The sequence below is a fragment of the Rana temporaria genome, chromosome 4 (assembly GCF_905171775.1).
Source record: "Rana temporaria chromosome 4, aRanTem1.1, whole genome shotgun sequence".
In the NCBI taxonomy this organism is placed as follows: domain Eukaryota; kingdom Metazoa; phylum Chordata; class Amphibia; order Anura; family Ranidae; genus Rana; species Rana temporaria.
In genome coordinates, this window is record NC_053492.1 from 205,118,084 (window position 1) to 205,136,937 (window position 18,854).

At 46.0% G+C, this 18,854-nt stretch overlaps 1 protein-coding gene across 1 annotated transcript in view; it reads left to right on the plus strand.

The window, feature by feature from the left end:
- The first annotated feature begins 10,103 nt into the window (after positions 1–10,103).
- Positions 10,104–18,854, plus strand: part of ABCF3 (ATP binding cassette subfamily F member 3) — a 38,210-nt gene continuing 29,459 nt past the window's right edge. The window contains exons 1-3 of the mRNA XM_040349752.1: positions 10,104–10,358; positions 12,711–12,858; positions 12,991–13,067. Of these exons, the coding sequence (XP_040205686.1) occupies positions 10,286–10,358; positions 12,711–12,858; positions 12,991–13,067 (298 nt within the window). The 5' untranslated portion in view covers positions 10,104–10,285. The remainder of the gene's footprint in view (positions 10,359–12,710; positions 12,859–12,990; positions 13,068–18,854) is intronic.

Here is an 18,854-nt window from a genome sequence, read left to right on the forward strand (position 1 = left end):
GGGACATGGCTGCATATGGGGGGGACATGCCTGCATATGGGGGGACATGGCTGCATATGGGGGACATGGCTGGATATGGGGGGGACATGGCTGCATATGGGGGGGACATGGCTGCATATGGGGGGACATGGCTGCATATGGGTGGGACATGGCTGCATATGGGGGACATGGCTGGATATGGGGGGAGACATGGCTGCATATGGGGGACATGGCTGGATATGGGGGGGACATGGCTGGATATGGGGGGACATGGCTGCATATGGGGGGGACATGGCTGCATATGGGGAGACATGGCTGCATATGGGGAGACATGGCTGCATATGGGGAGACATGGCTGCATATGGGGGGAGACATGGCTGCATATGGGGGGAGACATGGCTGCATATGGGGGGAGACATGGCTGCATATGGGGGGAGACATGGCTGGATATGGGGGGGGGCATCGCTGGATATGGGGGGGGGCATCGCTGGATATGGGGGGGGCATCGCTGGATATGGGGGGGGGACATGGCTGGATATGGGGGGAGACGGCTGGATATGGGGGGAGACATGGCTGGATATGGGGGGGGACATGGCTGCATATGGGGGGGACATGGCTGCATATGGGGGGGACATGGCTGCATATGGGGGGGAGACATGGCTGCATATGGGGGGGGACATGGCTGCATATGGGGGGGACATGGCTGCATATGGGGGGGACATGCCTGCATATGGGGGGGACATGCCTGCATATGGGGGGACATGGCTGCATATGGGGGACATGGCTGCATATGGGGGGGACATGGCTGCATATGGGGGGGACATGGCTGCATATGGGGGGGACATGGCTGCATATGGGGGGACATGGCTGCATATGGGGGGACATGGCTGCATATGGGGGACATGGCTGGATATGGGGGGAGACATGGCTGCATATGGGGGACATGGCTGGATATGGGGGGGACATGGCTGCATATGGGGGGACATGGCTGCATATGGGGGGGACATGGCTGCATATGGGGGGAGACATGGCTGCATATGGGGGGAGACATGGCTGCATATGGGGGGAGACATGGCTGCATATGGGGGACATGGCTGCATATGGGGGGGACATGGCTCCATATGGGGGGAGACATGGCTGCATATGGGGGGAGACATGGCTGGATATGGGGGGAGACATGGCTGGATATGGGGGGAGACATGGCTGGATATGGGGGGAGACATGGCTGGATATGGGGGGGGCATCGCTGGATATGGGGGGGGGGACATGGCTGCATATGGGGGGACATGGCTGGATATGGGGGGACATGGCTGGATATGGGGGGAGACATGGCTGGATATGGGGAGGACATGGCTGCATATGGGGGGGACATGGCTGCATATGGGGGGGACATGGCTGCATATGGGGGGAGACATGGCTGCATATGGGGGGAGACATGGCTGCATATGGGGGGGACATGGCTGCATATGGGGGGGGACATGGCTGCATATGGGGAGACATGGCTGCATATGGGGGGAGACATGGCTGGATATGGGGGACATGGCTGGATATGGGGGGAGACATGGCTGCATATGGGGGGGACATCGCTGGATATGGGGGGGGGGCATCGCTGGATATGGGGGGGGGACATGGCTGCATATGGGGGGGGGACATGGCTGCATATGGGGGGACATGGCTGGATATGGGGGGAGACATGGCTGGATATGGGGGGGACATGGCTGGATATGGGGGGGACATGGCTGCATCTGTGGGGGGACATGGCTGCATTTGTGGGGGGACATGGCTGCATTTGGGGACACATTTAAAAAAAAAGTATCGGTAGTCGGTATCGGCGAGTACTTGAAAAAAAAGTATCGGTACTTGTACTCAGTCCTAAAAAAAGTGGTATCGGGACAACCCTAACAAATACATTTTTCCAGTAACCATCCATAGCCATTTAAAATATAAATTGCATTTTTGCAACCCCCCCCCCCCCCCCAAAAATGGGGGTACTCCATTTTAAATTATTGTTCACTATACTGTATTGCTGTGCAATACATGTTTGACCAATTCTTTCCTTTGCAACATGGATGGCAGGAGAGGAACAGGTTAAAACACACTCTCCTTTTCCAGTCCACTAGTCTGTGCCAAATTCCAGCATTGCAGGGGCTAGGAGAGTAAATTCTCTAGGCTTTCATTGTCCTGAGGCCCCTTGAAGACTAATGCTAGCATTTAAGGGATAAAAGATTATACAACCTCCCTGTCTAGAAATCCCCAACACTTCTTGCATGTACATTTCATTCGCTCTGCTGACTTTGTGTCCAGTGGCAAGCAGTACTAAGTCCTTCACTTGCCAGAATACACGCTCTGAGCACTTAACTCCTTCTTATAAGTGATATCCAAATGTGAAAGCACATCATCACATTCACATCTACACTAATACTGAATACCTCCCAACTGCTGTACATGCGGCTCTATTGCGCAAAATCACGTACCTGTAGGTGATTTTGTCAATAGCCACAGGGGGGGGGGGCGTGCGCGTGCCTTTGGAGCCGCGAGTACGTGCTGATTGGCCACAGGGGGGGAACCAAGCCGAGCTGCATCTCTGTGTATCCATTCAGACAAGGAGATGTGGCCCGGACCCACCCCCTTTATCTTCTCATTGGCTGATTGACTTTGATTGACAGCAGTGGGAGCCAATGGCGCAGGGGAAGGCTGCTGCACACAAAAGGTTTTTTATCTTAAAGCGGAGGTTCACCCTAAAACATGTATATACCATTACATCCAGCATACTTCCCGACATGTACAGTATGCTGGTATTTTTTATTTTTTCGCTGTACATACGGTCTTATAGTTCTTTTTCACCTGGGTTCTCGCTAACGTCGGGAGGAGGCGTAGATGATTTACGTGCGGATAAGGCGCGTCACCCGTTCCGAAAATAGCTGAACTGGGACTCGGCTCTATACGGCACCTGCGCAGTCAGCTCTACGCGGCTTCTAGTCTGTGCGCAGGCGCCGTATAGCGCCGAGTCCCAGTTCGGCTATTTTCGGAACGCGTGACGCGCCTTATCCGCACGTCAATCATCTACGCCTTTTCAAAGGAACGCCTATTCCCCGCGGGAGTGAGAACCCGGAAGCTGGGTGAAAAAGAACTATAAGACCGTATGTACAGCGAAAAAAAAAAAAAAATACCAGCATACTGTACATGTCGGAAGTATGCTGGATGTAATGGTATATAGATGTTTTTTAGGGTGAACCTCCGTTTTAATGCATAGAATGCATTAAGATAAAAATCCTTCTTAACAACTCCTTTAACCACTTGCTTACTGGGCACATATACCCCTTTCCTGCCCAGGCAAAATTTCAGCTTTCGGCACTGTCACGCTTTAAATGAAAAAACAAAATTGAATTCCTTTTTTTTTAACAAATAGAGCTTTCTTTTGGTGGTATTTGTCACCTCTGTGGGTTTTTTTTTTTTGCGCTATAAACAAAAAAAGAGCAACCATTTTGAAAAAAAAACACAATATTTTTTTACTTTTTGCTATAATAAATATCCCAATCTATTTTTTTTTTTAAACTATTTTTTTTTCTCAGTTCAGGCCGATACATATTCTTCTACACTAGGGGGCGAGGAAGGGGTTAAATGTGTAACCTGGGAGTGATTCTTACTGTGTGTGGAGGGGACTGACTGGGGGTGGTGACCGATCTGTGTCCCTATGTACAAGGGACACAGCATCGGTCTCCTCTCTCCCTGACAGGACGTGGATCTCTATGTTTACACACAGAGATCCACGTCCCTGCCGATTGCGGGTACCTGGCAGACATCGCGGCCGCCAGGCACGTGCATTGGCATCTCAAGTGATGCGCCGGGCACATGCGTGTGTGCCCCCAGTGGCCGGAGGACCTGAGGCCATAAATGACGGCCTCTCTGATCTATAGAGCCACCTTGTGGCCGTCTTTTTACTATGGCCCGGGTCTCAAGAAGTTAAGGTGTTGTAAACCGTTGTGTTTTTTCACCTTAATTTCATCCTATGCATTAAGGTGAAAAACCTTCCTTCATGCAGCAGCCCCCCAGACCCATTTTACTTACCTGAACCCGGTCTTTCTCACCCCAGGGATGAGCTTTAGCTGGTGTCTCGTGTCCTGATTGGATAGATTGATAGCAGCGCAGCCAATGGCTCCCGCTGCTGTCAATCAAATCCAATGAAGCATGCGCCAGGGAGCGGGCTGAGTCCTGCTGTCTGTGTCAATAGACGCAGCAGCAGGATATGGGAGCTCACCCGCATGTGTTTCTGGAAGGAGAGCGCTTCTCTGACAGGGCAAAAGAGAAAAGGGCTGCTGAGGGACCCCAGAAGAGGAGGATCTGGGCCACTCTGTAAAAAAACAACTGCACAGAGGAGGTGAGTATGACATGTTTGTTATTTTGAAAAAAAAAAAGAGGGTTTAGTAACCCTTTAACCACTTCAACAATTTTCAGCTTTCAGCACTCTCGCACTTTCAATGACAATTTCGCGGTCATGCAACACGGTACCCAAATGACATTATTATCTTTTTGTTCACACTAATAGAGCTTTCTTTTGGTGGTATTTATTCAGGACTCAGTTTTTTTTTTTTTTTTGGGCAAAATAAAAAAAAATATATTTTCTACTTTCTATTTTAAAAGAAATGTATTCTGCTACATTTCTTTGGTTTGTGTGATCACAGACAGATGTACGCAGATGATCATTGGGACATATGATTTTACTAGGACATATATGGGGGACAGGTATTTTTACTGTGTGGGGACATTATTTTGGTGACGTGTGTTTACACTGTGTGGAGACACTGGGCTGGTAATCAGTATGTAAAAAGCTGTAAAAAACAGCTCATATACACTGATCACCGGCCGGCTGCAGCGATCCGCTCTTCTCGCCTCACTGACAACTTCCGTGTGAGGAGTGAACGTCCACTCAGGAGGAAGCACCCACCCGGCCGTATATGTGCAATGGCCTGGTGGGAGGTGGTCAAATGACAATTGCGCGGTCATGCTACACTGTACCCAAACAGAATTTTTATAATTTTGTTCCCACAAATAGAGCTTTCTGTTGGTGATATTTGATCACCTCTGCATTTTTTTAAAAATATGCCAGGATAAAAAATCAAAGCATTAACAGCGCTTAGTAAGAATAACTATGAGTAATCTATGCTATAATATTTCATATACTGCAGTTTAAAAATCCTCCCATGCTCTTAACAGACACTTAATAAAACATGGGTTTAAACAAAACTGAATTGTCCATCCAATGGCTAAAATTAGCTTCCAGAGAGTGATGCTAAATACACCCACTCCTCCATTGGAAGAAAAATAAAAGTTCATGCAATAAACAATAAGGTGTTGTGTAGTGCTTCTAATCCAAACAGCTCTTATGTCACGAACCTTCAGCTTCTACACCTTCACCGATCCACCTCGTGCACACCCCTTTGTGTGTCTACTCACCAGAGGTAAGTGTATAAGGGGCCTGTAAATTTCTCTCAAAGAAAGATCTGTAACTCTTCTCTGGAAATACAGCAACACTTAGCAGGAACTGTTCAATGAAGTAGATAAAGCATGTAGAGATACAAGGGGATGCTTTCCATAGTGTAAAACTGTTTTATTATAAAAATCAAAACCCCCCTGCATACCAATATGCTTACAAGATAATAATGGTTAAACCAGCATGTCACACACAGCTCTGCATCAAGCTCACCACCATTTATAGTTCCGCCAAACCGCCTACAGCGATGAGTCCCGGGATGATGCTGGCTGTGATAGACAGGTGAGTCGCGTGGTCACGCCCTAATGCGTTTCGTCATTATGTTTTCAGAGGGCGTTTTGCTATACAAATAAAAAAACTTTTTTCTTTTGTTTCTGTTATAAAATGTTGTAAATAAGTAAATTTTCTCCTTCACTGATGGGCACTGATAAAGCGGCATTGATGAGGTGGCACTAATAGGCACTGATGGGTGGCACTGATATGCAGGACTGATGGTCATTGATAGGCATCACTGAAAGGCTGCACTGATGGGTACTTATGAGTGGCACTGATAGGCGGCACTGCTGGGCATTGATAAGTGGCTCTGATAGATGGCACTGGCAGGCATTCGGCATGGGCACTGATTGGCAGCTGACTGGGCACTAATTGGCATTTACCTGGTAGTCTAGGGTGGCATACCTGGTGGTCCAGTGTGATAGCCATCCCTGTGGCATCCTGGTGGTCCTGGGCTGGCATCCGAGAGGGGGCTATGCTGATAAACAATCAGCACAGACCCCCGCTGTTAGGAGAGCAGTTTATTGGCGTCAGATGCGAGTGAGGAAAAGCCGATCAACGGCTCTTCCTGTTTACATCGTGATCAGCTGTGATTGGACACGGCTGATCACATGGTAAAGAGCCTCAGTCAGAGGCTCTTTACCGAGATTGGTGTAGCGGTGTGTCAGACTGACACACTGCACCACCGATCGCCACGCACCAGCTGTTATGCTGTTGGACGTCATATGACGCAGAGTCAGGATAACTGAACCACTGCCCGCCCGTCATTCTGCTATAGGCCAGGCGGGAAGTGGTTAAACACACAAGTGCTTTTTGTAACCACTACTATTTCTTAAAACTGACTTATGAAATTTACAAATGCAGCAATTTAGAAATTGGATGAAAGGTTTAGCACTGGGAAACACTTTTTGAAAGATAAATAGTGCCTTTTATATACAACTACATAGATCAGAGCAAGATGAGGGACAAATAAGGAGGGACAGAGGGACTTTGTTCCAAATCAGGGACAGTCTTTTGAGATCGGGGACATTTGGGAGTGAAGATATTGGTTCAATGAGTCATCAAAAGGCCACTAAGGCAGAGACAAGATGAAAGCAAATTGCGTGTCTGTATTGATCACCATCAATCTGGCAGCAGAGTAGCACTCTTATAACAGGTTGCCACCTTTGTGTTGCATTCTAGAGCAGCCTTTTTCAACCAGGGTGCCCAGGTACCCTGGTGTGCCTTCAGGTGTCTTCAGGAGTGCCTTGGCAAAATGCCTTGAAATTGCCCAAAAATTGGATGATTCAAGCCTACCTATTAATTACATAAAGACAAGTTTTTATTGTGCGCAATTAAAACCTTCTAGCCGCCAGTGTCCTAACAACCAATGACATCATCGGGTTGATAAGGAGGTCGTCGGGCACCTGTACTATTTCATTTTTTTATACTGTGATTGCTTTCACAGTCACAATGGCTGTAAAAGCAATAACTTCTCACTCTCTCTGGCAGCATTTCTGAAGCAATCAAGAAAAACTGTGATAGTTGATTGGTCACAGCTATCACATGGTACAGGGCTGTTGTGAATGGCCAGGGGAGAAAAACGCAGCTTAAAAAATGCTTCTAAAGCCACAATTTGCATGTGCGTTCACGCATTTATGCATTCTATTGTTCAGAATATGAATTTATTGTGGCTATTAGAATGCGCTAATCTTTTTAACGGGCAAGTGGTGTTTTTTTATGCTTTTGAAGGTGGCGTATTTTATGTCCTGTGTGCATGAGGCCTTAGGCCTCATGCATAATGCAGCTGTGAAACGTCTTTTTTTCTGCTTCTAACCGTCCCTCCATGTTAGCTTCTATGTACATGCACACATACAGTTAGATTCAGGTACGGCGGCGCTTCTTTAGGTCGGCGTAGCGCATCCTCTTTGCACTACGCCGACGTAAGATAGTGAGGCAAGTACTGTATTCACAAAGCACTTGCCTCCTAAGTTACGTCAACGTATCGCAAATGGCCCGGCGTAACTCGCCTAATTCAAAATAGGCAGGTAGGGGGCGTGTTGTATGGTAATGAATTCACAATTCATTACCATACATGTAAATGAAGCGCCGATCGTGCGCGCGCATGCTCAGTATCACGCCCCAATACTCAATGCGTTCGACGTGAACGTAACTTACGCCCAGCCCCATTCACGGACGACTTACGCAAACGACGTAAAACGTAGAATATTCGATGCTGATCCGACATCCATACTTAACATTGGCTGCACCATCTTTTTGGTGGTTTATCTTTACGCCTGAAAACGCCTTAGGTAAACGGCGTATCTTACATGCGACGGGCGTGCGTACGTTCTTGAATAGGCGTATCTTGATCATTTGCATATTCTCGGCGTAAATCGACGTACATGCCCCTAGCGGCCAGCGTAAATATGCAGCTAAGATACGACGGCGTAGGAGACTTATGCCGGTCGTATCTTAGCAACAGATAAGCGTATCTCAGATTGAGAATACGCTTATAGATACGCCGTCGTAAGTCTTTGTGAATCTAGCCCATAGGCATTTAGGGGCAGCAATCTGAATGCACCAAAATTGCGTTCAGGAGAGGAGCGTTTGGGTAGAAAGAATGTCCCCTGCACCTAAATGCTACGTGTGCTTAAAGCTTGAGCATTCCCTAATTTCAATGGCAAGAATAAATTAATATTTTGGCCAACTTTCACAATTTTAAAGTAGCCTAAAGGCGCATTACCGTGCCTTATAGCGTTACTGAGCATTTAGGATGTGTTGTACAGGCTTTCATGTTGCAACAGACAACACTTCTCAACGTGTGTTATTTGATTTCTTTCTTTACAAGGCTAACATGGGAAATGATCACATTTGACGCTTGGCAATTAAAGTGCATTTGAGGTGTATTTCAATAGAAGTAAATAGAGAGAGTTGCAAAGCGTTATTACTTGCTAAACTCTGCAGGCAGCTTTTATTTTTGCCTCTCTGTAACGCAAAGCAATGCTATAAACACCTCCATCCACTCCCCATTTGTAACAATTTTGTGCGGCATTGATAGGTGAATGGAAAGTGTTAAAAAAATGACCCAACCACCTTGTGTGAAAAAGCCTGAAATGAACAAACGTGCAATCGCTTAACCTGTTGCCCATGAGCCGCCATCGTTATACAGCGGCAATGGCACAGCTGAGCATCAGGCCACATTAAGAGCTGTGGGAGGCGGGCATGCGTGCGTGGTGCCGATGCGCATGGCCACTGGCTACCTGCGAATGTTCAACAGAGAGCCAGAACAGGGATCTGTCAATGTAAACAGATAGATCCCCGTTCTGACGGGAGGAGAGAGAGAGAGAAAGATCTGTTGTTTCTAGTAATCAGGAACAGCGATCTCTCTCCTCCTCCAGTCAGTCCCATCCCCCCACAGTTAGAAACACCTCCCAGGGAACACATTTAACCCCTTGATAACACCCTCGTGTTAACCCCTTTCCTGCCAGTGACATTTATACAATAATCAGTGCATTTCTTTGTTTAACACTGATTGCTGTATAAATGTGAATGGTCCCAAAAAAGTGACAAAGTGTCTGATTCGTCCGCCGCAATCACGCTAAAAACCGCTGATCACCGCCATTACTAGTAAAACAAAAATGACATCAATTTATCTCCTATTCTGTAGATGCTGTAACTGTTGCGCAAACCAATTAATGTGCTTATTGTGACTTACCAAAGATATGTAGAAGAATACATATCGACCTAAACTGAGATAGAAATCTTTTTTATTATTATTATTTATTATAGCAAAAAAAAAAAATACATATTTTTTTCAAAATTGACAGTCTTTTTTTGTTCTTAGTGCAATAAATAAAAACCGCAGAGGTGATCAAATACTACCAAAAGAAAGCTCTATTTGTGGGGAAAAAAGAACGTCAATCTTGTTTGGTGTACAGTACACTGTACAGCATCACACAACTGCACAAGTCTCAGTTAAAGTAACGCAGTACAGGATCGCAAAAAATGGCCTGGTCATTAAGGGGGTAAATCCTTTTGGGGCTGAAGTGGTTAAGTATAACTAAAGGCAAAACTTTTTACATAGAATGGGATTAGAATGCTTGTCAGTTTTTATCACTGAGATTCACATTTTCTATTTGTCCTGTTTACTATTATCATTGAAAGTAAAAGAAAAGTAATAAATCTTGCAATGGGGACACTAGTTCTGGTGACCAGGGGGTCTTCAAGGAATTGCCTTAATTTGCAGGGATTTCCTCTCACTTCCGGTTTGGCTATGGGACAGGAAGTGAAGGTGTGTTTGTGATGGTGTCAGGAGAAAGGCGTTGAGAAGAGCCTAATGTGCATGAGGCCTTACACTCGGACTTCTTTACACCTCATACAAACGAATTATCCGTGTTCACTGTATATCCATTGCAGCCGTCACACTTATTCCCACCCTCTCTTACCTCAGCTTCCCTCGCCTTACTGCAGTCACCACGTAACCGGCCGGCGAACTACATTTCCCGTCAGCCTCTGCGTTCCCGGCGTTCCTTTACTCATGCGCGCTGCCGGCCGGCCAACATGGCGACCTTCGTGGAGATACTGAGGAGCGAGTTCCCGCAGCTTGATGCCGAGCTTTTCCAATACGTGACTGGTGAGAGGAATAGCTGAGATTGGAATTGTGTCTGGACGGCATACCCCGGCCACACGGGCCTCGCTGCTACCCAGACACCTACCCGGCCCGAGTATTCCGTGGCTAGGACACTGGAGCGCTCACACATGCGCCTTCTGTCTGGGGATTTCCTATAGGAACACGTAGCCGGTCATTGTGCGGTGGAACTAAAAGTCCCAGCATGCCTTGTTAGCCAAAGGCGACCTGCTGAAACCTGTAGTCCCATCACAGCCTGAGCGTGCGTAGACTCAATGGCGAACCTAGACACCATGTAAAAGTCAGCCCTCCTGTATGATTGGTAGTGATGAGTGGTTATGGGGAACTAGAAGAACTGTAACATCTTTGTTTTCTTTTTTTGTAATTTTATTTATTGATTTGAATATCTGTAATCAGAAGCCGATACACTAAAAGACTGTTATATGTAAAATAAGAGAATTAGGGCAGGTTTATTAGAGGAGTTCAGAATCTTCACACAATGAGGTTCATGCCTACATGTCCAGGGCTGTACATAACCCAGATCAGCCGATTTCTGTTGGCAAGCTGTTTCCGATCAGCCACAGAGTCTGTAGAAATCAATAGGGATGAGTTTAAGCTTCTTCAGATCCCTATCCGGATCAAGATACGTGAGCCCGCTGGGAAGCTGTCCTGACCAATCATAAGAAGCGGAGGTATTTCCCCCACCCTGTGGCCCGTACAAATCAATAGGGATGAGTTTAGGCATCTTCAGATCCCAGACCGGATCCAGATACGTGAGCCCGCTGGGAAGCTGTCCTGGCCAATCATAAGAAGCTGAGGTATTTCCCCCACCCTGTGGCCCGTACAAATCAATAGGGATGAGTTTAAGCTTCTTCAGATCCCAATCAGGATCAAGATACGCGAGCCTGCTGGGAAGCTGTCCTGACCAATCATAAGAAGCTGAGGTATTCCCCACCCTGTGGCCCGTACAAATCAATAGGGATGAGCTCAGGCGTCTTTAGATCCTAGTCCAAATCCCAGTGCGTGAGCCGTAGGGAACCCGTCGCTGTCCTGACCGCTCATAAGCAGCCAAGGTATTCCCCACCCCGTGGCCCATGGAAATCGATAGGGATGAGCTCAGGGATTTCAGATCCCAATCCAGATACGTGAGCCCGCAGGGAAGCTGTCCTGGCCACTTATAAGCAGCCAAGGTATTCCCCACCCTGTGGCCCATACAAATCAATAGGGATGAGCTCAGGTGTCTTCAGATCCGAGTCCAGGTGTGTGAACCCTCAGGGAAGCGGTCGCTGTCCTGACCAATCATAAGTGGCTGAGCTATTCCCCACCCTGTGGCCTGCAGGAAGGGGGAGACCTTGGCCACTTATGTAAGGCCCCTTACACATAAAGCAGTCTCTTTTGGAGTCTGCCTGCTTAGTGGGGAATCTGTCCGCTGATTTCCACCAAACAGGTGGATGGCTGAGCTTATGCAGAGTAGACACAGCCCGCTTTCCTCTATGGACAGTTGGATGTAAAGGAATGGCCTGTCCATTTACACCCGACTGCCATCTGATCCAATCCGCCAGACGGATGGGAAACTTATGCCCATCTGTCTGTTTTTGACGGACAAGATTGGTTCGGATGTCGGCGGCTGTCAACGGACACCTGCTACTCCATAGAGCAGACTTGAGGGTCCCATTGAGTCCGCCTGAAAAACTTGACAGGTGGTCCCGATCGGTCCGCCTGCGTGAAAGAGTCCTAAGGCCCCTTTCACATGGGGCGGATCAGTGATGATCTGCCCCGTGAACCTCCGCTTGCTCAGCGGGGATCTCTCCGTTGATCCCCGCTGAGCCGGCGGATGACAGGGCGGTCCCCGCACACTGTGCAGGGACCGTCCTGTCTTTTCTCCGCTCTCTCCTATGGGGGGATCGGATGAACACGGACCGCCTGTCCGTGTTCACCCGATCTGCCAGACGGATGGAAAAGTAGGTTTTTCCTCCGTCACACTTTGGCGGATCGGAGCGGGTTGGATGTCAGTGTGCATGTCACCGCTGACATCCGTGGCTCCATAGAGGAGCACAGAGCGCCCGTGCTCCTCTGAACGGGCCGCCCGTGTGAAAGAGCCCTAAGTGTGCAGGTGAAATAAGTAGACGGAATTTTCTTTTTACATGAATGAGTACTTTAAGTGAATATTGAGACATTTTATTGTGTGAAGATTGTTCCTCACCAATGTAAATCTACCTCAATGTTGGGTGAAGATGTTTGATCATACCATATAACCTGGTGCACTGACTGTTTTTATCTATAAATAGCACATCCTGATCTATAACAATATATTTTGATTATGTCCTGATCACACTTGTTACATATTTTTCTATCCAGATGTCCTGGACAGTGGTCTATCAGACTTTGAATCGGAGAATGATCTTTTTGAAGCAGTGGGAGAGCTACTACAGGATGTATCTGGAGATTCAAAAGATGACAACGATATTAAAAACATCTGTCAGAGGATGTACAGAACAATGCAGTTGTAAGTAGATCTGGAGAATGTAAGGTGGAAGCCATGAACTTTCCAGTATAGGCCTCTAGCGCTACAATATATATAATGGGTAATACAGTTCACACATATGAATTAACATTGTGATATTTGAATTTTCCTAAGGGACAATCATAAAGGTCCTTCACAGAACCAAGTATTACTCCAGGCTCCAATACAGTTGTCCCAGATTGCTGAATATGGTAAGACTTGTTTATGACTATCAGAGCTTATGTTACTTTCTTTGTAATAAACCTTTTTGGTCAGTTGATTAAGACCTAAATCCAGGTTTATTTTTACTTTAAATGGTTAAAGTGTTAGGATCCACGTCTGTATTAAATAGTGAACTATCTGGGGGTGTATACTGGTTTAGGGTTTGAATCTGTAGCATTGTAAAGGATGTTTTCAATAGTAGATTGTAGGGGTGCAACGGATCAAAAAACTCACGGATCGGATCGATCCTCGGATCAGGAGTCACGGATCGGATCATTTTCGGATCAGCAAAAAAAAAAAAAAGGGTCCGTTTTTTCATTGGTCCAAAAAAAAAAAAATTATATATATATATATATATATATATATATATATATATATATATATATATATATATATATATATATATATATAATAAAATAAAATAATATATATTTTTTTTTTGGACCAATTAAAAAAAGGAACCTTTTTTTTTTGCTAATCCGAAAAAAGAGCACAATAGCAATTCACAGGGGTGGATTAAAGAGGAAGCAGGTGAGGCTGTTTGGGACTTAAAGTACAATCTTGATGTTTTTACAGCTATATATATATATATATATATATATATATATATATATTATTTAATTTTTTTGCTGTAAAAACATCAAGATTGTACTTTAAGTCCCAAACAGCCTCACCTGCTTCCTCTTTAATCCACCCCTGTGAATTGCTCTTTTTCCCCCTTCCCCCCCCCCTCCTCTCACACCAGTGCTTCACTGGTAACATTCCCATTCAGCTTGCTAGAGCCCAGTGCACAGCGTGACACGCCTCCCCGGGGAGGCGGGGAGGCGTGTCACGCTGGGCTCTGGCAAGCAGACTGGCCGCCGCTCCGGAGCTAGGCCGAAGCCGGGGACTTTCCTAGGCCTAGGCTCCGGAGCGCTCCGCGGATCGCGGGGTGTGCCGATCCGAACGGGGTGGCCCGTTCGGATCACGGATCGGTGACGATCCGTTACACCCCTAGTAGATTGTGATTGTCATTGATGATGTGATATCTGAAATCGACTGTGCTGGTTTTGTTTGTTCTCGTTTCTCTCAATAAAATCTTTTGAGAAAAAAAGTTAGTTCACCTTTTTCAGCAAAAAATCGGTTAACGAACACCCCATCATTACTGTAGTTAACTCTGTGGGTGATGCACTGTCAGTGCTCACGCAGCCAGTGTAGCAGTCCAGAAATTAAATATCCCCACCTTTCTCCCTTTTTATTCTCTAGGGCAGTGTTTCTCAACCTTTTTTCAGTCAAGGCACCTGTGACGGGAGTCACTTTGGGTGGGGGGGCTGGTGAAACCTAAAATCCCTTGCAGAGGTTGGGAAACCCTTGCTTTAGCCCCCAATGCACCTCCTATGTCTAAGTCACCCTGTGTCATTAAGAATGTAGTTTGGATTATTTAAAACGGAACAGTAATGTGTGTGTGTGTGTGTGTGTGTGTGTGTAAACACACAAATCTCCCGTTCGTAGTAATTGGGAACAGCGACCTGTCTCCTCCTCTAGTCAGTCCCATCCCCCCCACAGATAGGAACACACGTGAGGTAACACATTTAACCCCTTGATCACCCTCTAGTGTTAACCCCTTTCCTGCCAGTCACATTTACACAATAATTGATGCCCTTTTATAGCACCGATCGCTGCGTAGATGTCAAGTGTCCGATCTGTCCTCGGCAATGGGTTTATTATAGTAAAAAAATATATATATATATATATATATATATATATATATATATATATATATATATATATATATATATATATATATATATATATATAAAATCTCTCACTACCCCCGAAGGATCTGCTGGTTTGTTTTGGGCGGCATGTTACCTCTATTTCCTCACCATCTAGGGTGTCAGATGAGAGTTGAGAAAAAGTTAAATGTCCGCACTTTAGACTTTTTCTTTGCCGAACTTGGTAAAAGAATAAAATAAGTACCGGTAAGTTGAAGAGGTGGAAGGGTAATAGAGAATAGGTTCAGGTGTATAACTTCTGTCCAGAAACACTCCTGCTTCCAGCAACACAGCTTTCGTCGCCACGCTATCCAGAGCGGATATTGTGCACCCGGATAGGCCTCCCTCACTAGCCTAGCAGCCAGGATGTCACACGGAAACTTGGTAAAGTCTCTGCAACAGACCTTCCCAAAGATGGACGTATATTCGGTCCAAAATCCTCTCGGCACAGGATTTTGCACCCGGATCTCTCCCGAATAACTTCTTGTGAACTTAAAACTGACAGGCGACCATCATTCAGCCCTTCAGTAATGGTGCGTCCTTCGATGAAGTTCAAGGCCTCTCCTGAGATACCAGCCCCTTGCTCGGATCTCTCCAAGGCAGGTTCTTCATCAAGTGGCTTCCTCCCTCAGGACGAACAGCACAAGACCACTCCACAAGCGTAGACCCAGTCTGACTACCAGGCCTACTTGGTAGATCACAACCCCGGACCAACGTGGTCCCGGAGCCAGGAACATTTGAACACGCACCCCCGGCCAGGAGGGCCACACGGGGGGGTGGTGGGATGACAGACCCAGGATCGACGACGACCCCTGACTAATCACGCCTGTCCCTTAAATACTTCTCCCCAGCATGCACAGTGGGACGATTAACTCCCACTGATTGGCTGTGGAAGGGGAACACCCAAACACCTTGACCTGACTGCTGCCACCCTTGGTCTGGGGTGGTAACGGCACCCCAGACAACAATAGTGATCACTCACAGTACAGCCATGGCTGGAACAGAGGCCCAAGTTGAGTGAAAATGAATACAGTCTGAGTCAACTAACTCTCGGACTACCCTTTAAATTTAAAGCAGTGCCGGCTAGAAAATAGCAAGCCACTATATATAATATATATATATATATATATATATATATATATATATATATATATATATATATATATATATATATATATATATATAAATGTGTGTATGTATTTGTTTTTTTGTTTGTTTATAGCGCAAAAAATAAAAACCGCAGAGATGATCAAATACCACCAAAAGAAAGCTGTATTTGTGGGGGGGGAGAATTAAGTCAATTTTGTTTGGGTACAGTTTTGCAATTGTCAGTTAACGCGACACAGTGCTGTATCGCAAAAAATAGCCTGGTCATTAAGGATGAAAATTTTCCAGGGCTGAAGTGGTTAAAATCGAAATGAAAGGCAAAACATTATAAATACCAAGGGTCTGACAGGAACACCAGGTGTGTTACAGAAAGATAGCAATGAAAAGAGAACAAGATACTTTTTCATACAAGTACATGGTACGTCACGCACATATCAGTAATTTGAATGTCTGGTTTTACATATTCTTTAAAGTTATAGTAAACCTGGAGTTAGACTTTAAAGTTTTTAACTTAGGTTTAAAATGCATTTCCTTGCGCCCCCCTCCTACCTGACTTCAATAAAAAGTTCTAAATGCAAATTTATTATTTAATAATATTATACAGGATTTATATAGCACAAACAGTTTGTGCAGCACTTTAAATGTGAGGGAAGACCGTACAATTGCAATATAATTCAATACAGGAGGAATCGGAGGGCGCTTACAATCTATTTGGGAGGCTCAAGTGATACAAAAGGTAATAACTGTGGGGGATTAGCTGATGGAGAAAATAAAAGTATAGTTGTTGGGTGTGGGTAGGCTAAGATTCTCCTGAAGAGAAAAGGTTTCAGGTATTGCCAAAAAGTGAACAGAGTAAGAGAGATGGTCGGAAAGACTGGGGTAGGTTATTCAAAAGGATGGAAGAGGCTCAGGAGAAGTCCTGGAGGCAAGCATGGGAGGAGGTGACAAGGGAACTAGAGAGCAGTAGGTTTTGGGAGGAATGAAGAGAACGGTTTGGTAGGCATTATGAGGCTAGGTTATTGATTTGGCTGAGGGCTAAGTTGTGGATGGTTTTGTAAGTTATTCTTAGAATTTTTAATTTAATTTGTTGGGTGAGTGTGGCAGCCAATGGAGGTAGTGGCATTACGGGTAGCAGACGCTGAGTAATTTGTAAGGTGGACAAGCCTGGCAGCAGCAGTCATGATGGACTGAATTGGGGATAACCTATGTAAGGGTAAGCCAAGGAGAAGGGAGTGTCACTGGTTAGGAAGGGGTGTATTTTGGAGATTTGTTTAGGATGAATACAGCGAGGGGGAAAAAAGTATTTGATCCCCTGCTGATTTTGTACGTTTGCCCACTGACAAAGAAATGATCAGCCTATAACTTTTAAGGTAGGTTTATTTTAAGTTAGAGACGAACAACAATAAAAATATCCAGAAAAACACATTTCAAAAAAGTTATAAATTGATTTTCATTTTAATGAGTGAGATAAGTATTTGATCTCCTATCAATCAGCAAGATTTCTGGCTCCCAGGTGTCTTCTATACAGGTAATGAGCTGAAATTAGGGGCACTCCCTTAAGAGCCGGTTCACACACAGGCGACACGACTTTGGGGGCGACTCGGCAAGGCGATCTCAAGGCGTCTTGAGAGGCAACTTGCAAAATGACTTCAGTATTGAAGTCAATGCAAGTTGCCCCGAATCGCCCCCAAAGTAGTAGAGGAACCTTTTTCTAAGTCGGAGCGACTTGCGTCACTCCTATTAGAACGGTTCTATTCACTACAATGGGACGCGACTTGTCAGGCGGCTGTGTCGCCTGACGAGTCGCCCCAGTGTGAACCGGGTCACAAGGGAGTGCTCCTAATCTCAGCTTGTTACCTGTATAGAAGACACCTGTCCACAGAAGCAATCAATCAGATTCCAATATCTCCACCATGACCAAAGGACTGTCCAAGGATGTCCGGGACAAGATTGTAGACCTACACAAGGCTGGAATGGGCTAGAAAACCATCGTAAAGCAGCTTGGCGAGAGGGTGACAGCAGTTGTGATTATTCGCAAATGGAAGAAACACAAAATAACTGTCATCTCCCTCGGTCTGGGGGCTCCATGCAAGATTTCACCTCATGAAGTTTCAATGATTATGGGAAGGGTGAGGAATCGGCCCAGAACTACACGGGGAATCTTGTCAATCTCAACACAGCTGGGACCAAAAAGAAAGCAATTGGTAACACACCACACCCTGGAGCTCCACAAGGTCCCCTTACTCAAGAAAGCGCATGTACAGGACCGTCTGAAGTCTGCTAATGAACATCTGAATGATTCAGAAGAGAACTGGGTGAAAGTGTTGTGGTCAGATGAGACCAAAATTGAGTGCTTTGTCATCAACTCAACTAGCCGTGTTTGGAGGAGGAGAAATGCTGCCTATGGCCCCAAGAACACCATCCCCACCGTCAAACATGCAGGTGTTTTTCTGCTAAGGGGACGGGACAACTTCACTGCATTAAAGGGACGATGGACGGGGCCACGTACCATCAAATTTTGGGTGAGGACCAACCTCCTTCCCTCAGCCAGGACATTAAAAATGGGTTGTGGATGGGTATTCCAGCATGACAATGACCCAAAACACACAACTAAAGAATGGCTCACGAAGAAGCACATTAAGGTCCTGTAGTGGTTTAGCCAGTCTCTAGGCCTTAATCCCATAGAAAATATATGGCGAGAGCTGAAGATTCGAGTTGCCAAATGAAACCCTAAAGCGGAGTTCCACCCAGAAATGGAACTGTCACTTATCCTGTCATTCCCCCTCCCCACCCCTCCGGTGTCACATTTGGCACCTTTAAGGGGGGAGCAGATACCTGTCTAATACAGGTTTTTTGCTCCAACTCACAGCGAAAGATTGCCGCAGTATCTGTGGCTATCTACTCCATGTCAGGCCC